General features: G+C 37.8%; 1 protein-coding gene across 28 annotated transcripts in view; it reads right to left on the bottom strand.

The window, feature by feature from the left end:
• Nucleotides 1–16273, bottom strand: part of RIMS2 (regulating synaptic membrane exocytosis 2) — a 349035-nt gene that overhangs the window by 112929 nt on the left and 219833 nt on the right. For 5 of the 28 annotated variants that reach the window (XM_083516456.1, XM_083516464.1, XM_083516467.1 and 2 more), the window contains 6 exons: nucleotides 16010–16075; nucleotides 14115–14222; nucleotides 8185–8256; nucleotides 5710–5772; nucleotides 2728–2802; nucleotides 914–991 (listed from right to left, as the gene is read on the bottom strand). The exons of 19 other annotated variants lie outside the window; for them this stretch is intronic. In XM_083516456.1, coding sequence (XP_083372582.1) covers nucleotides 914–991; nucleotides 2728–2802; nucleotides 5710–5772; nucleotides 8185–8256; nucleotides 14115–14222; nucleotides 16010–16075 — 462 coding nt within the window. The remainder of the gene's footprint in view (nucleotides 1–913; nucleotides 992–2727; nucleotides 2803–5709; nucleotides 5773–8184; nucleotides 8257–14114; nucleotides 14223–16009; nucleotides 16076–16273) is intronic. 4 more of the 28 variants (XM_083516461.1, XM_083516469.1, XM_083516455.1 and 1 more) reach the window with 4 other exon arrangements.

Consider the following 16273-nt stretch of genomic DNA (forward strand, 5'->3'; position numbering starts at 1 on the left):
AAGCAGCTCAATTGACCTTTATCTATAGTTACGCATTATGCCGCATCATACTGGGTTCGGAGATGATCAACATTATGTACATTTCTAACAGCTTTTTCGTTCTTTGTTTTAGTTAGCTTCCTGATAACATAGAAGACGTATGAAGGGAGTTTGTTCCTTCATTAATAATTTGGTATATGAAAACATTTTAAATGGGTTATAATGTCATAATCTGCAGCTTGTGTACTAGGATATCCTGCATTAGAATGAGTCATTTACTGTTTTGTGAAGACTCTCTGAATTAAGAATAAAAACCATTGGCTTGACTAAAAATAGGAAGCCAAGTTAATATTTTTAAAAGTAAGGTCATAACTTGCACTCTCAGTCAGTAAGGTTGTCATTAACGTCAGTACACTTGATTAGGATAACGGAATATGAGTAAAAGACTTCAGGATCTTGATATTTTCATTAATAATGTTTTCCGTTCAAAAGATGTTGGTGTCAACCAATAGGCTTAACTTTATTCAAGGAAAGTTGCTGGTTTTTTCCTCTTTTTTAAAGCAGATGAAAATTATCTGCTACTGAATATGACCTATGCAGGAATACTAGTTGCACTTCTGAGGGAAAAATATAGATCACATCAAATGGTTAGTATATCAGCATAATGAAAGAATACCTAAAAAGTTTTCAAACAAAAAGTTTTCAATTAAAGTTATTCAGAAATGTGATCACACAAAACCATTTTTTTGGGTTGTAGGCTTTCAATGAGGTACTAAATAAATGCCCCACAGACAGGTTCAGAATAATACCATCCTCCAATAGCCTTAATCTAAAGCACGTAACAAGCAGATACTGTACACTGGAACACATGATCAGCAGGAGATACTATCAGGGAAGTATCACAGCTGGCCTCAGACAAACTCACAAAGATTACCTCATGTTTTCTTCTGGATCTATATATTCACTTTCTGAACAGGAAGCTTGATCTGCCAATACATCCACTGTTTCACTTCTTTAATGTCAAGGATAAACAAAAAAAGGTCACCTTAGCTAATGCTGCATTTAACAGAGAGGTGTATATTTACGGGGAAGCAATGAAGTGCCAAGTCTATAACTACAGGTCTTGATGGAGGGGGGGGGGAGAGGTTTCCCCTTTAAAAATCTTTTATGTAAAATTTACTTAAGGGCCGCTTGTCATTTTACCACCACAGTGTGGGAGTTTCTGCAATTTCTCCCTTCTTATATCAAGAAGACAATGTCAGAAGCCCCAAGACCATAGGAGAGAATCTGTGGTTCCTTTCCACATCAGTGCAGTTTCCAGGAGGAGCTCTTATGAAGTCTCCTCTTGTGTATTCTGGGACTTCTGGTGTCATTCTCATGGCACCAAAAGCAATTGCACTGCAGCAGCTCCAACACTGGAAAGGTAATGCAAGAAGACCCCCCACAGCCAAAGGCTTTCTTTTTCCATCTACAGGACACTAAAAGTGATGGTCTAAGAAGAGCGAGACCTTTTTAAAGACACATTTTACTAAGGTACTCCATATATGAAAGAGATAATGCTCTTGAGGGCAGGATTCATAAAAGGATCTGTGAAGATATAGATTCTATGTTCTCTAATGCAACCAACTTTTCCTGAGTCATTTATGGGTACATTATCAATCAATACACTTCACACTAGTTCAATATCCAACCTATAGCTCTTGAATAGCTCTCTGAATTATAAAACTCTTTATACCTTTCAGTGGAACATCCTTGCCTTGTCACATGTTAAGCTTTTCAAGCACATGTGATTAATTTTAAGTCATTCTAATGATATTCAGTCACACAACTAGTATTTCTTTGTTTAATTGCTGAAAGCTATGTAAAAATAAAAGATTGCAATCACAATGAAAAGTAATACCCAATATGTTTTCAAACTCTTTTTGCATTACAGACAAGTGTTTGCCATCCCACTATTTGAACAATAATTACTTCAACATCAATCTTTACTGGAAAGAACCCTCACTCTATTTTTTTGTCAACTTGTGAGAGATCCAAGTACCGGTACATTATTTCCCTGTACACTGACTAGAGCTGAGTTTCTTAACCCAGCAGGTAGATTCTGCATAGTTTTACTAGGCCAAATGTCATCATGAACTTGGAATTTACAAATCCACCAGACATATCAGAACTAGAACTTAAATTACATTAGTTAAGATGTAACCTGACAAGCTAAAACGATCTATTTGTGTCACACTGCAATAATCTTGTCTAAACAAAATCTTTATATACATCCTAAGCTGATTAGATTCACATAACTTTTAAAAATAAGTAGAAAATGAATCTTGCACATCAAAGTTATGTATAATTAAGGGAACTCCATTAACATAGAAAGTTTTAAAATTATATATATTGCTACAATGAGCAAATGAGGAAACATGATGATGCATGAGCACAGACAATTCATTGCTTCCTAGGCCAGGTGCTATCTGCTTTGTTAGACACAGTATTTGGTTTTCTGTCCATAGTACATGACAAGTAATGGCAGCAGCCAGGGCTAAAACAATGAAGCCACTTAAAGCAATGAATGTGTCAGTGACAAAGAAATGAAAACACAAAAATGCAGCATGAAAATGGTGCATTTTAATGACCATTTAAGGCTTCCTCTACTTCTAGAGACACTGATTGCACTGCAACAGGAATACAAACAAACAAATACCTAAGAGTAACAAGTGCAAGGCTATTCTAGCTACTTTTTACTGGAAGTACCTGTCCGTATCTGTGGAAGGCTGTTGGATCTCAATCCTTGGACATGCTATTCTTCTACTAGCTATTGGAAATTTGCTGTTTGGTCACAGACACAATATCCTTTGTTAGCACACCATCTTTAACCACTGCTACACACAAACAACTCATATTTCTATTTTTTAACCAAAGTAAAACACCAGTATTAAGCTATCAACAAAGCAATTTTAAAAGAATTACATACTGAGTAACTGAGATTTCATTTTTAAAGCGGACCACAGTCACTAATAGTGCATAATATAATCATAAAATTCCTATGTACTAACATTATAAAATTAAGCCATCATATATGTAATATTAGCAAAAGTATGCTCAGATATACTGAATATAGAACTGAGATAATAAAATAATGTCTTAAAGAGACCATATATGACGAATGTATGCTATGGCAAACCAGAAAAAGTGAATCTGTCTGAATAAGATTTCATTTTCACCATTATGTACTTGTGATGGCTTCTAAGCAGTATATCCCAAAAGTCTATGATATTAGTAAATAGTTTTTCCAAAATATCTATCACAGCAAGCTATTTGTGAAAATTCCTAATTTCAAAAGTATTTCTAAAAGCTATAAGAAGTATTTTCTCCATATTTTCTTCCCTTGAAGTTAAAACTCCAACATAAACTCTGTTAAATCCAAACAGCTAATTAAATAGGCAGGAAAAATGTGCTTTAATTTTAGGAGTGTTTTAAAAATACATAAAGTGTTTCCTAGATTAGTTTTAACAAATTTTCCACCATTTGCTTCAAGGCTGCCTATAAGCAAAGTCAGAAATTAAAAATGAACAGATTTATGCATCCAGTCTCTATGTAAGGCAGATAATATGATTCTTTCCTTTCCTAGTATCCCATCTCTGCACTGTTTCTGGACATTTTATATGCTATATGATATGTAGCATTTTGACTTTTTTTTTAAATCATCTATTACAGAATGCTCCAGTCTCAACACAAGTAGTAAATGACAGTCCTAATTCTTTCCAAATATATTTAATTTTCCTTATTTCTCATTCACCTGCTACTGCCAGTTAAGTAAAGTATAAAATAACTTATAGGCCCAATAATGAACCTCACTGGGTTGTAAGCTTGGACAGAGTGTATGAAGGTGCTGGGCTGCCCAGACAACAAGACCCCTCTCTCGGCCTCACTGATGCAATATGTTTGGCACCAGCTTGGCTGCAGGAGTTGCCAGGAGGCGGCATACAAGGCACCAACCAACTGTCTTAGGAGCTCCGCTCTGGATTTTCTGTGCAGCGTTTACTCCTTAGCCTCTTCTTCTCCTGAAGATATTCCGCAAGGCAGCAGGGATTTAGGAACAGAGTTTTACTTCTCCTAGATGGGATACCTTCCCAGGTTGATGAGCCCCATCTACTGCTCACTTCCCTCTACAGCATGTGCAGAAACTCTTTCTGACGGTTGGAACCACTATTGGTCTCATCCGCTCAATCTGCCAGAGCCTGTCTTTGCGTGCAAAGGAAGCTCCTAACTCACCAAGGATTAGAGACCCATTTGTTACTCTCACCTGGTTTGGCTGGCCAGCCGAAACCATTCACTGTCTTATGCTGACAGTTTCTATGAGCCACAGGCAAGTGCAGGGTAGGGACCAAAGGTGGACAAACTACCAGTGGTATTCCCACTCCCCTAACACCTCATATATCACATTGAACAAAGTTGGTTTCATCGTTAAGGTATGTATCATAATATTTGGAAAGAAAATGATGTAGCCAAGTGCCATGAAAAGAAACTACAACAAAAAATTCAAAAATATCCAGTTATTCTAGCTGCATCAAATGCTGTTCACACTATCTAGGGATGCATGAAATGAGACCCACTAAACAATATCTATTGCTTCTTCAATTTTCCTGTTCCCCGAGCAATATATCTGCATGGCAAATTTGTCTGGCAGAACAAAATTAAAAAAGGATCTTAACTTCTCTTGAATTTTTTTATTTTTTTGGTGGAGCAGTTTGCAAACACCTGCCAGAGTGGACTGTCGACATGTTAGTGTGCAGATCCTTTATTCATTTTTCTCTCTACTGAAACACAGAAATGGGCTACTATATAAGCTTTTGGTGGCCTATAAATGAGTGGCATAAAGTTTGGAACTATTCAGAAGTTTACCAATAATGAAAAAATGCAAAAAAACACCGGGGAGGAAAGGTAAATTATAGCACCACTACAACATAAATTGCAACAAAAGGCTGTTCACAATTCACAACTTCCTTCTTGGTATGAGAGCCTTTATCATACAGAGCAGAGGCATTTGGGTTTCCAACAGACTGCTGTTAATCAGAACATTCCAAAGTTTTCTGCTGTTGATTGACCACTATCAGCTGACACTACAATCAACACACGTAACTGGAGATGGACAGTGTTTCACCTGAAGAGCTCCTACTATGCTGCTTCATCATTTTCACTGCCTCCAAACTGTGTCATCTGTCCTCTATGAAACTTTTTCCAATTAAAAACCCAGATTCATATAAATATTTGAAGCATATTTGCTATTCTCTCTCTTCCCATGATGAGGTTGAAACTAACTCTGGAAATAAGGGATACAATGTGCCTTATGAATTAATTTAAATGTAGTGTCAGTGCACAGGTAATTTTGGATTAAAAATGAACAGAACATAATCTACAAAAGAGGTTCAGATACAGGGACACAACGTGTACATATGCTTGTGTATGGAAACCTGCTCAAAGAAAACAGGTTTGCTTACCTGTAACTGTTGTTCTTTGAGAAAGATCTACATACAATTAAACAAACTATGTGTGTGATGCAACATGGAAAGAAGAAAAAAATGGACATGTCATATTAAAACCTAACCCTCTTAGGTCTAGTGAAAAAAAATGACACTTAATCAGGTGTGAAACCCATTAATAAAATAACACTACATTTAAATTATGAGTACATGTCTTTAATCATAGAAGTGTAACACTGCACTCTTTACTTACCCATAGTTTTCAGCTGAACCATTGACTACATGATCTGCCCATGAACTTGCACCATTGTAATACCTTTGCAATGCAGTTAAAATAAAGACATGTTATAAAGATGAAGCTATTTACATATCAAAACTTTTCATGAAAACATATTTTTGACTGACTAATCTGGCAATTATTTCCAGTGTTTTCTGTATATCTCTTTCAATGAATGGATGTATATGTATGTTCCCCCTTAACATACTGGTACATTGAATCACTGTCAGCCCATTTGACCTATTATCTTCTAATATTCAGTCTATGGTTTGTTTGTTGGTTTTCTGTGTTATATTGTTTTGATAAGACTTGTGTTTTATGGAATATATTCAAAGAACCCTTTTTGTTTTTACAGTTAAAATATGTATAACCAAACAGCCATTCCAATTCTTAAATATATGCACCAGACCATATATCTGTATCACTGACATGATAGTGCTGTGAAACTGAGAGCCACTTCATACTCTACAGGGCAGCAAATTATTCTGCCAACTTCTATGCATGTAGAAGGAAGCCATGGCCAATCCTGGTTTGTATGCCACATGTAACTATGGGGTACATACAGATGTGCTGGCAGAAACAGTAGTGTATAAATGCTTTGCATATATCAATGAAACACATAATAATACATTGCATTTACTGATGGCATAATAATGTGTATTCTTTAGCCTAACCATACACACATTGTGAGTAACAAATATTTCAACTGGGGCAATTAAAAATATATAACATTATGTGAATACTGTTTGCAAGAATAGTGTGTTTTATAAAATATAGTGGAATTTTTGGGGTCATATTCAACTAAGTTATATTCACAATAGGCCCAGTGAAATTAATGGGCCTAACCAAGTTATGTTCATCAGTGTAACTTATGCAGCATGGCAGCAACCAAACGACTTACTCAGAATTGTAAAATTTTCATAAGATGGGGAAAATATGGAAATAAAGCAATGAAAAGATATGACAATAGATGTGCTTAGCTATGTCTACCAACGGCATATTACTTTTACAGAAATAAGTAGGTTGACTTATAAAATCAGAACCATGTGCTTTCATGAAAATAAAATTCAAGAATGAATTTAAAACAAGATATAATGGATCTTTAAATGTGTGTGTGTGTGTGTGTGTGTGTGTGTGTGTGTGTGTGTGTGAATATGTACTTTTATGTTAGCAGATAATAGGAGAAATCCTCAAAAGTATTCAGAAATAAACCCCCGCCTTTTTTTTAACCATGTCCATGATCATAAGCACTTTGGGTGTAGGGAAATATTTATTTTGGTTCAGGAATTGCATAAGGTGTGATGTTTAATAATAACAGCAAAAAATCAGAATAATGCTACTATTATGCAATTAGCCAAATCATATAATAATTACTCAAATGTACAGATACAGAATTCTCTCACAACAGTGAAACAGCATCCATATACAGGTAGCAATATATGCTATTGGGGTGGGGGAACATCCTTAGCATCTTTAGCAGTGGCTAAGACTATCAAGGCTTGCAAAAACTACTTAGCAGGCAGCTGAGAAAGTGACCTGTTTCTAATATTAGTGCATTAGTCTCAACTACCCATAAGCTCTCATCAACCAAACTGATACAAATATTAGAACAGGCATGGTTGGAGGTAACCTTCAAGGAATAATAAGCAGCTCCTCCGCCTCCTGTCAATCCAACCAACTATCCTGGAATTGGCTGAACAGCCAGCTGACCATCAGTGCTTCAGTGCCCTGCCCTTTCACAGTACTTGTGCAGCACCGATTAAGTCTTAGACTGGGAGAAGCCTATGTTTAAAGAGAAGTTTCACAGACTGGTAGCATCACTACACATACTTAACTCCAGTGTACGCATAGATCACCCCTATGCAGAGGTCACTGTTATCTCCTGTTTCTGCAAAATCTCACTTTTGCAGCTATCCATGCAATGCAGAAGCACAGAGCTTTGGATTAATTCCCAAAATGCCTACATATCTCCACCCCCTGCAAATAAGAAGATGCTTAGTAGGGATATCCAGAAAACCTCCCAGAGATTTGTGACATTGTTATTTGTGGGGGGGGGGGGGAAAGGTATGGGCATAAGAGAAAAGTAACAGTGTTAAGAAGAAATTGGCTGCAGTGCACACATTCTACCAGTAAATATCTTCTAGGTGAAAAAGTACTGTGCGGCTCATAGAATCATAGAATAGAATAGAATCATAGAATCATAGAGTTGGAAGAGACCACAAGGGCCATCGAGTCCAACCCCCTGCCAAGCAGGAAAATACTACTCACTCATGCAATACTAAACTACTCACTGCTAGTTCAAGCCTTTTATAACAGATCACTTGGAATAATATATTGCACAAAGAACACAAGTATCACAATTCTTAGCTATTTCAAAATTCTACAGCAGGGGTGCTCAGAAAATGCTTTAATACAGATTCTTATCTACATCTACTATATGAATCAAAATACCTTTCAGGAGTAGGGGAAATATCAGTGTCATCATAATATGTTATAGGCACTCTTCCCTCCTTTCTATTCCTCCTGAACATAAAATAAACAGCAAAGATATTTCAGACATTTTTGAATTGCCTTAGGTGCTCTATGCTTTTTCTTGCTTTATCACAAAAGATAATGACCATTATGTAATGTTCATCCAACCCTTTTCCTGCTGCATGAGGCAGTCTAGCAAACATCAAAGATACCTAAAGGGGGAAATGTACAATAAAAAGAACAAGTACTGTGCTGAAAACAGCACTTTCCTCTTCTCCTCTGTTTCATCTAATTTAAATTTTAATCTAATTTAAATTATCATATATTCTGATGTCATTAATAAAGCTCACATGACAACTTCCTCAAAGGTTCAAAGTATAACTGAGTCTAATATTCATTTTTCTACCATTTGCAGATGAGTGTGAAATGAAACCACCTCTGACATTTTTCGGAGGGAGGTGAAGAGAGAAGAAATCCCCCCAAAAAAATTTCATGGAGAGGTGCTGCTACTTACATTACTTAACCATGTAATGTGCCTGAGGATTTAAATGTAACCTTGGGAGTGATGCAATGCAACAAGATGTCACTCTCAAAACATTCCAGGAAACATGGATGGTGGCAGAATGCAGAGAGATCTTCATGCTGCAGCCACTTTGTAAGCTGCAAACCTCCCTGCCCGCCACTGGGGAAAAAATCCAGAGAAATTCCCTCTGAAAGGCAGAAAGCTAGTCCCTGTTTTTTTCATGGGGAGAATATTTTTGGGAAACTTTTGACAGCTTTTGGCACGGCCATAGTTGAAAGCACCTGTGAGGGGGTTGCATTGACTAGCCTTGCCCTTCCATTGGCAATTTGTGTGTTAGTGACCATGTTAAAGGGCCCCATGTGCATAACAATGTACATGCATAGGGCTATTCCACACAAGGGGGACTGATGGGTATGTGGCTTGCGGGTTGTGTGGCTGGCATGGATAGCAATGACAGTAGCAGGGTGAAGCTTCAAGACAGGGTGCCAACTCACCCTTGGGATTGTGGGTGCCCACCGCAACGCGGACACACAATGTCACATGTACATGCTTGCATGTAGTGCAGACAATTATATGGAGCAGGGAAACACATGCCATAATGAAATCAGGACTTGGCGTAAGTACAAAACAGAGTTACATTTACCCGCAACTGCTGTTCTCTGAGTAGCTGCCTGTAAATTCACTCATATAGGATTTCCATCTGGATAAGCCAGTTCATAGAAACTTCTAGAGTTTTTAGAGAGTAAGGTGCTCCTTCCCAAATTGTCAACTAATGCATTTTGCTGCCAGGTCAAAATATGTTCAAATCCTCTGTATGCTTAGCTGTTTGTAGAGAGGTCTGCTTAGAAATAAGCAGGTAGGGGTAGAATGAGCAGAAATTGTTTTGCATAATTAATGCACCCAATGGTAAGAATCCAATGGTCCAACACAATGTTGAGCCCTTGATCATCAGCTTACCTATCATGTTGGAAAAGCCATGGGTCTTTCAGATTCCTGGTAAAGCATCTATTCCCATAGGAATGGGGACTACATCCCCAGCAGAAAAACATGCTATTTGCATCAATTTCCACTGGCGGTGGGGAGGCCCTTCAATGGTCAGAGGGTCTTATCTCCAGCAAAAATTGATGTGAATACAGTGGTGCCCCGAAAAATGCCACGCAAGACGAAAAACTCGCTAGACGAAAGGGTTTTGCGGTTTTTGAGCTGCTTCGCAAGACGAATTTCCCTATGGGCTTGCTTCGCAAGACGAAAACGTCTTGCAAGTTTGTTTCCTTTTTCTTAACACCGTTAATACAGTTGCGACTTGACTTTGAGGAGCAACTCATAGAACGCGGTGTGGTAGCCTTTTTTGAGGTGTTTGGTGATTTTTGAAGCTTTTCCAAAACTTTTCCCGACACCGTGCTTCGCAAGATGAAAAATTCGCTAAACGAAAAAACTCGCGGAACGAATTAATTTTGTCTTGCGAGGCACCACTGTAGCATCATTTCCCCATGTAGTCCTATTTTTAGTGGCAAAACAGGCACTGCTGGATATCTGGAGTGCCCAGTGTCACCTCTGCTCCCTCCTTGCTGCTGTATGTAAGTTGATGCATCTTTGGGAAGAGACAACCTGGCTAGTAGATGTTTATACTCTATAAACCTCCCCCCATATGCCTGCAGCTGCATATACACTGTCATGTATATGAAGCCTGAATCAGCCAAATCTCACAATGAAACGGTAATTCTTCTTGTTGGTTTATCAGATCTGAGACCTTCAGATCCAATGGTGGCATGGATATCTGAGCTGCTTGGTCTGGGCTACCTTATTCTCACATCTTCAAACATTTATCAAAGTAGTTTGAGTGCCACAGATGCCAAATCCTCAGTGAACTGCCTGCAGAGCTACAGATCCCATCTGTAGAGGCCACAACAGAGAACTACGGTAGATGTTAAGGAGGGGGGAAAGTCATATAAAACATGCATCTAATGTTTTTGACAACAACCCTGTACTCTAGGTAATGTAATGTTTAACTTGAAGTTCCATTAGAAAATCAAAGGAACCAAACGGCACACAAGCCCCATATCTGCCCTGAGTGATCTAACCATATGCCAGGAAAGATTAGGAGATAGTGAAAAGTTATTGAATGATCATAGTCCCATTCAGATGCTGCTGTCCTGCTATCTTAACAAGCTATGGTGAGCCTCAAGCTTGCGTACTCTTTCTTCCCCCACTTTTGTGGTCACAAAGAGATATAAATTTTCTGTTTTCACTTTTTAAGAAACCATAGTTAGCTATTACAGTCAAACTTGGGGAATTGGTTTGCATAAGCCTAATTAGAAAACAAACTTGAAGCAGAACCACTGTTTGATCTTGCATTGTCTTGATTTACTGAGCTGAGAGGAGTTTGCTCATTTTTTTCGTTTTTCTGCCTAGCAAATTGTCAACAATATGGTAATTATGTGACCACAAAACAACATCCATCTTGCTAAAACTGATAAATTATCTTCAATTTTCTGGATGTGGAATGCTCAAGACTGGTTTGGCAGTAGTTAGTTCCTGAGTCACTAAACAACCAGCAGGACCTCCAATGCAAATGCCACTGCTGAAGTATGTAGAATGCAAGGGTGTACTGAAACGTAAATCATCTGCAACCACTACATTCCATCACTCTTACCTACCAGGGATGTTCTGTAAAAAGCAATCTGCTTTACAAGGTGGGCACATTTTTTGGGGGGGGAAATATTTAAGCTATCTCTGGAATCCCTTTGTTACTGGAAAGAAGATTCCATGGAGCCTGATCTTGTTCTTCCCTTCTGAGATAGAGGAAAGGATAACAATACTGGGCCCAGGTATCCAAGGCACATCCTTAATGTCCAGGTATTTGTTTCAATGGATTTGAAAGCAGTTTAGCAGTCTTCTTTTATCCAGCTCTTTAAGTGAAACCTAAATGGTATCAAATCTTTTCTTTCAGGAATTAATTCTGCTGGATATAATACTGGCAGTTTCCACAACCTCTTTTACTGAGGGATTTTGGAAGTTGTCCTCAGATCCACATCATTTAGGGAAGTCTTATATGATCCTTTTCAAGATTTCATCTATCTGAGGATCAGGATCCATCTCCATCATAGCCTCTCAGCTACCATGACTCCCAGGGAATTCAATAATGGGGATATAACTGAAGTTTTCAGATAGGGCATCTCTGAATGTGCCAGTACTTTTGCTCCTTGGACAGTTTTGATTATCTAATTGCCCTGGTCCATTTTGTAAATTTTAAGGCAAGGCAATGCACATACAGCAAGGTAACCTTGCCCTTGCACTTTGTGTTGTACCCCAAAACTCGAAAAAATAATCTGAGGATCGCTCGTAGTCATTATGAGCAATTGATTGTGAAGATAAAAAAACACAGAGAAATGTTAATTTTCTTTCTCGCTTACAACATCTCATAGTAATGTATAAGGCCTATATCATGGCAGTAAAAGGGGAATTCAGTGGGTGTTGCAATAACACATGACAGAGAACCTAAAGAGAACCTAACAGTTACTTAAATTTGTTATTTTTGACCTGGGAATTTCCTCTTTTGGAGTAAAGTATACATGGATATATACTTAAGTACAGTGGTACCTTGGTTTAAGAACAGCTTAGTTTATATGAACAGCTTGGAAGCAGAACGCTGCAAACCCAGGTGTTCCGGTTTGTGAACTTTGCCTTGGAAGCTGAACATGTTCCACTTCTTGTCGAGTGTGTTTCATTTGTAAATGGAGTCCCCCTGCTGCTAATCAGAGGCTTCCTGTTGAGCTTGTCGGCTGCTGAGTTCTGGGCACCCACGCAACACAGAGGTGATATTTGGAGCTTTTTTTTTTGCTGTTTTTTTGCATTTTTGTTTGTATGGCTTTTCTGTTGTTTTTTTTACTGTGACTTGTTCTTAATTTTATGGGACTGACTTGTGACTGCGGCTTGTGACTTCGATTTGGGACTGTGGCTTGTGACTTCATTTTTGTGACTTGCTTTTGTGACTATGTGGAACCCTGTTCAGCTACTGATTGATTGATTGATTGATTGTGTGACTGCAGAAATTGATTTAAAAAACCCATCCAAACAATGACTATCATCAGTGCATGTAAGAAAAAAAATAATTTTTATCATCTACAGTACTGTCTTATTTATTTTATAGTACAGTATATTGATTATTGCTTTCATTTTATGGATCAATGGTCTCGTTAGATAGTAAAATTCATGTTAAATTGCTGTTTTAGGGGTTGTTTTTTAAAGTCAGGAATGGATTAATCAATTTTGCATTACTTTCTATGGGAAAGCACGCCTTGGTTTTAGAACATTTTGGTTTTGGAACAGATTTCCAGAACGGATTAAGTTTGGGAACCAAGGTACCACTATAAATACAAAAAAGCTAAAGAACCAAGAAATGAAGAAAACGAAAGAACCATGTTTACATTTTTAACCCTAAAATTGGTGTAGCTATATAGAGTGACTGACATGGTAGTCTGAAGACAGAGCTCTAAATTAAGAATAGGAGGATTTATATGTAGCTATGAAATGTAGTTTGGTTCTGACAAAAAAAAGATGCTCATAACACAAGAGTGCCACAAGACATAACGAACCTTGAAATTATGCAACTGATATAGCCAGGGGGTGAAAAAAAGGCACAACATGAAAGAGTCCTAATTAGTCCCTTTAAGCTGTGGAATTCAACAAACGCCATGGTTTACACACAACATCACAGCAATATCCTTTTTTTCTGGATGCCATTTATGTAAAATTAGGTTGGTATGTTACAGCAATGCCTGTGTTTCGTGCAAAAGGGGGGAAATCAGCTTCTATATTTTTATTTATTTATTTGGCCAAATTAATGATTGATACCAATATAAAAAAGAAAATTTCTGCTCTCTAAGAATAAAGTAATTCTAGGAGCAATGCAGATGATAATATTTTAAATTTACAAACAAAAATTCATGATAAAATTAAAGAGAGCAGTGACACAGTCTATAAAGCAAAGGAAACCTTTGATCAGATTATCTTCACTAATCTAAAGGTCATAAAATAATATCCCTGTTTAGTGAGTCTTGTTATGCATCCAGTTGGGTATGTTCATTTTTATGATACATTTATCTTTGAATATGATTTTTATTAATGAATTGTTAATGGGTGGCATGTGGATTTTGTTTTTAGAGTCACCTCAGAGAAAGAGTTTTAATATCCAACACATCATGAGTTATATAATGTATTTTGCGCACCTTTGGGGAGACCTCTCCTTTTACTCCTGCATTTAGTGCCTTTTCTTCTTTCTTCCAATGTACCATTTAAAACTTAAATTGCAGATTACTGAACATCAGAGTACTGTTTGCTTATGAATGATGTGGGAGACTAAACAAACATGCCACACCAATTATACCTCTCAAATTCATAGTAAGCACCCTCAGAATAGGTACGGCACATCGTACGGGATCGAAGTAATCTGACTGCATCTTCGCAAAAGATAGGATACATTGAGTGATCCTTGCTGCCAAAACATAAGGGATGAACATGAAGCTACAGTTAAGACATGTACACAAATGAGACACAAAGGTAAACACAGAGAAGCAAATGACAAAGAAAGAAAAAAAAGACCAATTCAGATGTACATATAAAGCATGCTAATGTATAAATGTTTATGATTAATGCAAAGCATTCTCAAAGTGATAATTAAAGCACTATCATGGTTTTAGATTGTAAATCTAAGAATAAGAGAAACTCAGAACAGTTCCAGAAGTGACACACAAGTGACTTTGGTGATAGTCCAATCAAAATTCACACAGGCAAAATGCAGAAGTGGTAGGTTGCACCAGTGGCGTAGCGTAGGGGGTGCAGGGGGGGCCGGCCGCACCGGGCGCAACACCTGGGGGTTAGGGTTAGGGGGCGCAAATCCACGGGTTGGGGCGCAAATTACTTGCCTTGCCCCGGGTGCTGACAACCCACGCTACGCCACTGGGTTGCACAAGTTCCTCTGCATAAGTTCACCTTCAAATATTACAAGAAGCACTGCCATCCAAATGCAGAATTAGGTAGTAACTGCATTTGTTGATGACGCTTCTTCAATAACATCCAAAGCCACTTTCAGTGCTGACCTTGATGTAATGTTCTCTCATTCACACAACTATCCCACTCCAGGGAGATATAAATTTGTACCTGCTGCTACATCCACAAGATACAAACAGCATTACAACCTAACTACCTATTTAGAGACAATAACTGCATGACCCGAGTCTGAAAGACTTCTATTCCTTTCTAAGAAGTGTTCATTACTGTCAGAGGCTGACAGTGAAAACCATATGTCAAAGCTACAAAAACATGCAGTTCATGAGGCACTCTGCTTGCATCCCAGTCTCTGGAATAACAATAATTAAGAATAATAATAATAACAACAGCAATAACAGTACACAACATTTATATAGTACTGTAGTTTTAAGAGCTGAAAGGACTTCACATGTACCATATTGCAATAATCCTTACAATTATTATGTAAGGTAGGTAGCATTATTAGCCCCAAACTACAGCTGGGAGCACTGGAGCTAAGAGACAGATGTGCATGTAAAGCTACCAACAGGGTTCATAGCTCAGATGAGATTCCAACTAGGTCTTTCCTGGGTCACAGCTCACCCATTTAGATAACACACTACACCAGCTTTAATACTTGTCCTTCACGTAACATCATTTATTCTTTCATTATGGAAATTAACCTACTTGAATGTTGTCAACACTGCCTGGGATAGTGACTTTTTGAAATGTTATTTATAGGTCTAGAAACTACACACACCGTACATTTAAAGCACGTGGCTTCAGCCAAAGAATCCTAGAAACTGTAGTTTGTTAAAGGTACTGGGAACTGCAGCTCTGTGAATTCGTTTGGGGGTAGCCATGTGCTTTAAAGGTATATGGGTCACATCCACAAAATTCACTTAAAATACACTTAAATATATGGTGTGGGTGTGACCCATATACCTTTTCTGGAATGATCAATGACCTGACTCTAACATTTGGAAGTTCAAAGACAAAACCTCATAAATCAACTGCTATTTCATGTATGCCAATAACAGGAAGCGGGTGTTATCAAGTAGAGTATGGTTAGGCAAACAAACAGGTGAATGTTTTCAGTCTTTAAAAATAACACCTACTAATCTTCTAAATATTTGCCTATAAAGCAATCCTGCAATACCCTTCAGTGACCTGAACAGAGTGAAGTAAAAATATAGGTGCAAGCAGGGACATGCATTTATACACACAGAGGCACACACACAGGAAAACAGATACCTGGCATTTCTATGATGGTAGTCAATGGACTGAGTGTGTTGAGACCAAGGCAGACTGACATAAGGACTGAAAGCATAGCAGAAACAAAAAATGAAAATGTAAGACAATGAAATGAAGACTGATGAACACACATCCTAAAAAGGAAACTGAAGGACAAACGACATGACAACACAGCAGCTACAAAATCATAGTCTCTAATCAGTATAATTCTATAAACATCACAAAAGCATGGAAAAAATGCAAAGAATACCGAAAAACTCTGAA

Source organism: Podarcis liolepis, assembly GCF_965112155.1.
Source record: "Podarcis liolepis genome assembly, chromosome: 8".
Lineage (NCBI taxonomy): Eukaryota > Metazoa > Chordata > Lepidosauria > Squamata > Lacertidae > Podarcis > Podarcis liolepis.